At 54.3% G+C, this 7,913-nt stretch overlaps 3 protein-coding genes across 3 annotated transcripts in view; 1 reads left to right on the plus strand and 2 right to left on the minus strand.

Moving 5' to 3' along the window:
* USP5 (ubiquitin specific peptidase 5 (isopeptidase T)) overlaps positions 1-617 on the minus strand; it is a 14,123-nt gene extending 13,506 nt beyond the window's left edge. The window contains 1 exon segment of the mRNA XM_010844935.1: positions 397-617. Within this exon segment, the coding sequence (XP_010843237.1) occupies positions 397-507 (111 nt within the window). The 5' untranslated portion in view covers positions 508-617.
* A 747-nt stretch (positions 618-1,364) lies between these two features.
* Positions 1,365-3,636, plus strand: CDCA3 (cell division cycle associated 3). Its single transcript, XM_010844937.1, has 6 exons — positions 1,365-1,449; positions 1,664-1,838; positions 2,098-2,224; positions 2,429-2,722; positions 3,055-3,158; positions 3,287-3,636. The coding sequence occupies exons 2-6, from the start codon at positions 1,719-1,721 to the stop codon at positions 3,437-3,439; spliced, it is 798 nt and encodes a 265-aa protein (XP_010843239.1). The 5' UTR covers positions 1,365-1,449; positions 1,664-1,718; the 3' UTR covers positions 3,440-3,636.
* Positions 3,637-5,218: 1,582 nt separating this feature from the next.
* GNB3 (guanine nucleotide binding protein (G protein), beta polypeptide 3) overlaps positions 5,219-7,913 on the minus strand; it is a 6,846-nt gene continuing 4,151 nt past the window's right edge. Inside the window, exons 9-10 of the mRNA XM_010844936.1 lie at positions 6,606-6,822; positions 5,219-5,819 (exon numbers count right to left, since the gene is read on the minus strand). Of these exons, the coding sequence (XP_010843238.1) occupies positions 5,713-5,819; positions 6,606-6,822 (324 nt within the window). The 3' untranslated portion in view covers positions 5,219-5,712. The remainder of the gene's footprint in view (positions 5,820-6,605; positions 6,823-7,913) is intronic.

Below are 7,913 nucleotides of genomic sequence, written 5' to 3' on the forward strand. Positions count from 1 at the left end.
CCTGGGAACTGCAGTCCCCACCCTACTACCCCCAACCCGGAGAGCCATGCGCGACAGGCAAGGCCAACTCCCAGGCTTTCCCAGGGGTCCACGTGGGAGATGTAGTCCGGCAACTGGGTGGAGCCTCTAGCTTAGAACGTCAATGAGGGGAGTGAGCGACTACAATCCCCACAGCACTCCACGAGACGAGGAGCGGATGGGGAGGGCGCGGTGGCTTTCGGGAGTGGTAGTCAGACGACAGCTCGCACGAATTCAAAGCAACGGCAGGAGTAGCGTGGAAGACTACAAGTCCCATGGTGCACCGCAGGGAGGCGGTGGCCCAAGCCTTGCAGGCCCCGGCAGAATGACCAGGGAGATGGAAGTCGTGCTCGCTGCGGGCGTGGGGAATGGGCTTACCGGTGTGTCGAAGGAGAAGGCGCACTCGTCTTTGTGGACCCGGTCTCCAGCCTTGGGGACCCGGATCGTCGGTAATACTGACAGCAGCGCCTCCTCACTCAGCTCCGCCATGACACCGGCACCAGCTCCTCCACACACAGCGGTTCTCACCGCTTCTAGTCCCCCCTACCCTTCCGTCCAATGAGCACCACTCGTTAGGGGCATGCGCCGAAGGGAAGACGCGCGAGAATGGCAGTTGGACCGAGCCTGTCCGCTAGTGCTCCGCCCTCTGCCCGCCTCTTGACCATCGCCAATGAAAAGCGCTTCTAATGCAATCGATGGTCGAAAGAGCCAATCCCACTCCTCCAGGGCAAAGCGCACGTAGAACAGCGCGGTGGGCCCCGGAGTTTTGCTGCCGAGACTCTGGGACCCTACAGTGCATTCGCGTATCTTCTATTGAAGAGCAGAAACTGATGGTTGTTTAAACCCGTCAATCCCAGAAACTTTCCTGGGAGACCTGTCCAGTGGGAAAATTAAAGGGCAGCTGTAGTCTTGGTATTTGAAAAGGGGCTATCCAATGAGGCGGGGTTCGAGAGGGCTCGTGTTGAGTGATTGCTAACTACGTCGACCAATGAGGATTACTATCTTTCTGGCCTTAGAAAAAAAATGTTCATAACTCCGTCTCCAGCGGGATATGTAAATAATAGCGTACTAACTCATGATTCTATTTTTTAATAAAATCACTTCATTTGAAACCGAAGGTCTCTTACGCGAAGATTAGCATCCCGCAAAATCTCACAACCGGCAGCCGGGTACGGAACAAAAGTCCCCTTAGCAAGGAGGCGTCACCCCGGCGACTCAAGCCGCTGCCTATTGGCCCCACGGACCCATGATAGACGTTCAGGCAGCCCGATGGCTTCCTTCATTGGAGGCGGGACTCACAGGGACGGCCTATAGGAGCCGGCATCGATTCAGCCAATAGGGTCGGGGCAGGGGCGTGGCGGGAAGTTTGAAACTCAGCTTCGGGAGTTAAGGATTGAGCCACTTTGAACCCAGAGGTGGAATTGGGGCCCGGTAAGGGATTTGAGTAAATTAGTGAATAATTTAGAGGGCCCAGCAGGCCCTGAAGGAGTTGCCTTGTCTACTGTATTAGTCATCATCCCCTCAGAGACCTCTGGCCCGGCGGCAAGGCCGTTTCTCAATGGGGAACGGGGGGAGATCGGGTGGTCTGGAGTCAAAGGTCGAACGTGGTCGCCGTAAGGGCTGAGACCTGAGTCATTTCTTGCAGGCATAACCTCCTCTCCTGGGCCGGGCCCTGCCCCATCCTATTTCTGCTGGTTACGATGGGCTCAGCTAAGAGCGTCCCAGTCACTCCAGCGCGGCCTCCGCCGCACAACAAGCTTCTGGCTCGAGTGGCGGACCCCCGTTCACCCAGCGCCGGCATCCTGCGCACTCCCATCCAGGTACACAGGGGTGGCATGGAGGAGGCAGCGAATCTGTCTCGGTTTCGGAGTCCCTAAGAGAGTCCTAGTCTAAGAGAACTCTCCCTTCCCCCAGTACCCCTCGCCTTTGAGGCCTTATTTTCCATATTCTCAATCCCGGTGAAGTAGGCTGAATATCTGAGGGCCTTTGCAATTCCCGTCTGCAGTATGGATCTAAGGCTACAGACCTGGGAAGGGAGAGTTGAGGGCCCAGACTCGTTTTAGCCTTTGGTCCTGATAGGTAGAGAGCTCCCCACAGCCAAGCCTGCCAGCAGGGGAGCAGGTGGAGGGACATAAGCTGGTCCAGGACTCAGATCCCCGCTCCCCTACCCTTGGCATTGCACGGACACCTATGAAGACGAGCGGAGGTAAGTGTTGGGCCCAATGCTGTCATCCTCCTGCTTTGAACCCACGTCTTTCTTTTCTCAACACTTTGCTGTCTCTCAATGACTTCTGTTCTCCCAATCCCTCACTGACCAGGGCGCGAATCCTAAGGCCCATGTATCCCTTCCTCCTTGCTGAATGATTTGTGACAGATGGTCACTATCTCATGTCACTTCTCCCCTCCCCAGATCCCCCAAGTCCACTGGTGAAACAACTGAGTGATGTATTTGAGACCGAAGACCCCAAATTAAGCCTCCCCCCCGAAGCTATTCTGCCCCTAGAGACACCTTCATCTCCTCGACTGGACTTGCCTCTGGGCACCCAGGTTTCTGTTGAAGACCAGGTGCCTCCTGGGAGCCAGACTGAGCTCCCTGCTGAGCAGGTGTTTGCCAAGGAGAAAACAGGACATGCCTCAGAAACGCCTGTGGCCAGCCAGGTCTCAGACAAGCCCTTGCGAGACCCCGAGACTCCTCGATCTTCAGGTACAGAATCTAAGGGCACAGGATGGGGAAGAGCACTCTGGGATAACGTCCACAGATGGACAGAGGAGGAATAACCTGAAAGCCCATAACCTTGGCTGCTTGTTTTAATTCCTTACTCACTTGAGGTTCTATGTGTGTGTGCCTGTGCGTGTATGTGTGTGTGTGTTAATTATGTCGTGTCTGACTCTTTTCGACCCTGTGGACTGTAGCCTGCTGGGCTCCTCTGTCCATGGGATTCTCCAGGCAAGATACTGGAGTGGTTGCCATGCCCTCCTCCAAGGGATCGTCCTGACCCAGGGATCAAACTCGTGTCTCTTGTGTCTCCTGCACAGGTTCTAAGCGCAGCAGGCGGAAAGCAAACAGCAAAGTGCCAGGGAGGTCTCCTCTCACCATCCTGCAGGATGACAACTCCCCCGGGGCTCTGACCCCACGACAGGTAAAGGGCGAGCGGGTGAAAGCTGTTACTAGGAAATCCAGAGTAATGATGGGGGCCTTTTCCCCACCCAGTCTTCTCTCCCCGAACAGCCTCCTGCCCTCCCTCACCTTGCCCTATGCCTTTTGCAGGGTAAGCAGCCTTCCCTGAGTGAAAACTTTAGGGAGCTAAAGGAAGGGGCCGTTCTGGGAACTGGACGACTTCTGAAAACTGGAGGACGAGCATGGGAGCAAGGCCAGGGTCATGACAAGGAAAACCGGCACTTCCCTTTGGTGGAGAACTAGACCGTGCATGGCCCCAGCACCAGACTCCCCAAGAGCCTGGCCGTGTTCTGGGTCCTCCCACCCCTTCTTGCCCTGGGAGACTGGAAACGTTCGTTCTCTTAACTCCCCCTAAACTGCCAACCCTGGGACTCAGAGCTTCGTTGGTTTTCTTTGTGTCTGATGTACTTCTATATATTAAAGCAAGTGATTTTAAGTTATATTTTTAAGTGTTATGCCTAAACTGTGCACTGGGCCTCCTGTCTGCAGAAAGCCTGGAGGGGGCTTGTGTTCCCTGGCCTGACTGTCCCCATGCTGGCACCTCCAAGCCTCATCTACACACCTCCCCTAAATCCCAGAGTTCCCCAGGGTGCTGACCTTGGCCCTTTCCTCTTGCTGTCCCTGGATATTTACTTCTGGGGCCTTTTTTTTTTAAATTGGAGTGTAGTTGCTTTACACTGCTGTGTCAGTTTCTGCTGTACAACAAAGTGAATCAGCCATACATATACATATATCCCCTCTTCCTTGGATTTTCTTACCATTTAAGTCACCACAGAGCACTGAGTGGAGTTCCCTGTGCTATACAGTAGGTTCTCATTAGTTATCCATTTTAACATTGCTGTTGTTGCTGTTGTTCAGTCGCTAACTCAAGTCTGACTCTTTGCGATCCCATGGACTGCAGCACTCCAGGCTTCCCTGTCCTTTGCTGTTTACTGGAATTTGCTCAAACTCACGTCCGTTGAGTCGGTGATGCCATTCTACCATCTCATCCTCTGTCGTTGCCTTTTCCTCCTACCTTCAATCTTTCCCAGCATCAAGGAAAGTAAGTCAGCTCTTCATATCAGGTGGCCAAAGTATTGGAGCTTCAACTTCAGCCATTAGTCCTTTCAACGAATATTCAGGGTTGATTTCCTTTAGGATTGACTGGTTTGATCCTATACACAGTAGTGTATATATGTCAATCCCAATCTCCCAATTCATCCCACCACCACCCCTTACCCCCATTTCTGGGGCTTCAACTGTCCATCACCCAATTTCTGGTAACACCCAGGTCTCTGTACCTAACCCTCATCTTCATCCGGCTGCCCCAGAGGCACTTCAGAGTCAACTTGTCTGAAGCTGAATGTGTGCTCTTCCCCCAGAGTTACTTCTCCTCCCCTCACCGGGTGAATGACAGCACTCTCCACCCGGTTGCCAAGCCCTAACCTTGGCCATCATCTCAAATCTTCCCCTCCGAATATCCCATATCCTAGCCCTGGGTCACTTCCTCCTGGTGATTCCATATCTTCCTCTCTTTCCCGTCCCTTCCCTCCCTACTCTGTCCTGCCACTCCTGCATGTCTTGCCACCTGCCTCCTGCCTTGTTTACCTCCATTCCCTCGGGGCGCCCCTGCCCCCAATTCATCCCTCTACACTACTATGAGGGCGATGTTCCCAAGAAGCATCACTGATTATTACTACTCTGCTCGAAACTCTTGAGTTGTTCCCCATTGCCTATAGCTTTCTATAGACCTTTTGTAATCTGATTCCTTCTCAACATAAACTTTCTGTGCAAACACACTTGTACACACCAAAGGCAGACGGTGTTGAGCTGTCGTGCAGATCCCACCCCACCCCAGCCACCTTCTCCTCCTGACCCATCTCAGGCCTTGGCCCTGAGGCTTGAATTTCTGCCTCCACTCTCCCTTCTGCCTGCAGCTATCTGGTACCCAACCTCTATCACCACACTTGTAATACTGCATTACTTAAGTGGGACCTGTGTCTTTCCGGAAGAGGAGAGGGTGGGAGACAAACATCACACACATACAAGGCGCTACACTTTATTGCAGGTGCTTGAGGAGAGGCAAGAAGGCAGACAAAGGAGAAAGCATGGGGGCCAGGACCCCAGCTGTGTCAGAGCCATAGTCACGGGGCCGAGCACCCTGTGCCAACCAGGTCTAGACCAAGGTGGTAGCTCTGGGGGAGGAATCCTAGGGCCTGCGGCCTCAGACATGAAGCCTGCTAGGCCTGCCAAGTTAGGGTTAGGGAGGGGTGGGGGTCCATTGTCCTTGCTCACGAAGGGAGAAGCTGTCAGAACCATGGAGAGGGGAGGCCTGGGAGGAGATGGGGCAGTTTCCCTGCCCGTCACGAGTCCCTGATGCTGCCTCCCAAAGGCACGCTCCCCATACTCCCCACTGCCCTCAAAGGGGGAAAGCTGGGGTGTAGAAGAGAAAAGCTCAAAGAAACCTTAAACTGGGCAGGACAGGGGCAGCTGAGTGAGTGTCTTCATGGCCTTTTACATCCCCTTGTCCAGCCTCCTCAGTTCCAGATTTTGAGGAAGCTGTCCCAGGAACCGGTGGCCACAGCCATCCCATCAGCTGTGACCCCCAGGCAGCTGACCCTGTTGTCATGGCCAGAGAGGATGCCTTAAGAAAAAGGGAGAGGAGTCAGCCTGGCGGGTGTTAGGGAGCCGGGGTTAGAGGTTAGGGGGGTGGGGCATCTGACTAAATGAGGAAAGCGGATTAGTCCTAAGGGGCGGGGTTTCCCTGGAGGCCAATCTCCCCTCCAGGATCTGGGGTGGGTGAGGGACAGGAGGGTTAGACATGTGTCAGCTGCTGAGAGAAAAGCAAGGGCACCTTGACCGGGAAAACGGGGGAGGAGGGCTTCCAAATGGAGACTGAGGCCCTGAGACGAGTGACTCGGCCAAGGGCACTCAGACAGTAAGCAGTGGAATTAAGGTCTGGATCCTGACTCTCTGGCCAGTGTTCTCTTCCCTGGGCACCCAGCCTCTCCCAAGAGAGGAAGCCACACTATCCGATTCAACTTCAGACCAGGCCAGTCCCAGAGAAGCACCCAGGGTGGGGTCAGGGCCCTCAAGTCACATCCCATCCCCTGGACTCTTGTCACTGCAAAATCCCCAAGGTGGCCCTTCCCTTCCGTGGAGGCCCCTGAAACCCAGCCCTGACTGGACGGCCCAGGTCTACAGGTCTGGGGGTGACCGGAAGGAACTCCTCTGGCGGGGAGCAGCTGCAGCAGTGAGCCGTGGCGAAGGGCCACTTAGAGCAACTTCGCTTTGAGAGGAGATGGTTCTGGACTGGGAACCAAAGGGACTGGCTCTAGGGGCAGAGCTCAGAGTCAGCCAGTAATGAGGGAGCAGCAGTGAGAGGGTGCCCACAGGGGAGCCCACGTGGCCACGGCGGGCGGGCTCTTACCCACGCGCTCGCACTTCATGGAGTCCCACACATTGCAGTTGAAGTCGTCGTAGCCCGCGAAGAGCAGGCGGCCGCTGAGCGAGAAGGCCACAGACGTGATGCCACAGATGATGCTCTCGTGGGCGTAGGTGGTCAGCTCCTGGTCGGCCCGCAAGTCAAAGAGGCGGCATGTGGCGTCATCAGAGCCCGTGGTGAAGGCGTAGCCGTTGGGGAAGAACTGCAGATACAGGTGGCCGGGGTCGGGGTGGGGGGTTGGTGAGGGTCAGGACTCAGACCTGGGCAGCACTCGACCTCTCCTGCCCTCTCCCTGCTCCAGGCCAGTTCCCTCGGCCTCTCTGGCTCCTGCTCCATCCCTTCTGTGGCCTGCCAGCTGCAGCCGGGCTCCCTACACCCTCCCTGCTCCACAGTACTGCCACACGGCAGGGGACAGCACGGCGCTGAGGGTGGGTGGGCAGCGTGCCCACGGTCACATTGTCAGAAGGGTGGAGGCTGTCCCAGACGCCAGCATCTTCAGGCCCTGGATCCGTGTGTCAGCACAGGGCCAAGCACACAAGCATATCCTGAATCTCAGCCTGAGGAAACGTCTCATAACCCGACGGAGGGAAAGTCCACAGAAAACTGGCCTGTACTCGTCCCAAGTGTCAATGTCACCAAGGACAGGAAAAGGGCAAAAAAGGTTTCCAGTTTAAAAGAAACTGAAAAGACAAGGCAAGGAAATGCGACACATGTTCGTGGACAGAGAAAACATTGCTATTTTGGAGGTAACTGGTGAAATTGGAATACAGACTGTAGACTAGTATTGCATCAATTTAAACTTCCTGGTTTTGAGAATTAGACTGCCAGGAATTCCCTAGTGGTCTGGGCGTTAGGACTCTGTTCTTCCACTGCAGGGGGCATGGGGGAACTAAGATCCTGCAAGTCATGCGGCAATAAAATAAAAATAAAAATCACAACATAATAATAGAAGTTTATAAAAGTTAAAAAAAAAAAAGAATTGGACTATGACTATGGAAGAGAATGGCCTTGATTTTAGGAAGTATATATTGAAGTGTGTATATGCTAAGTCACTTCAGTAGTGTCCAACTTTGCGACCCAAGGGACCATAGCCCACCAGGCTCCTCTTTCCATGGGATTCTCCAGGCAAGAATACTGGAGTGGGTTGCCACTTCCTTCTCCAATACACTGAAGTATTCAAGGGCTAAAGGAGGGTGAGGTCTGCAACTTATTGTCAAAGAACCCAGGGAAAAAATTAATAACCAAGAGTATTTATACCTACATTAAGATGGGTGTGTGTCTGTGTGTCTGTCC

The sequence above is a fragment of the Bison bison genome, unplaced genomic scaffold, assembly GCF_000754665.1.
Source record: "Bison bison bison isolate TAMUID 2011002044 unplaced genomic scaffold, Bison_UMD1.0 scf7180017864213, whole genome shotgun sequence".
NCBI classification, from domain to species: Eukaryota; Metazoa; Chordata; class Mammalia; order Artiodactyla; family Bovidae; genus Bison; species Bison bison.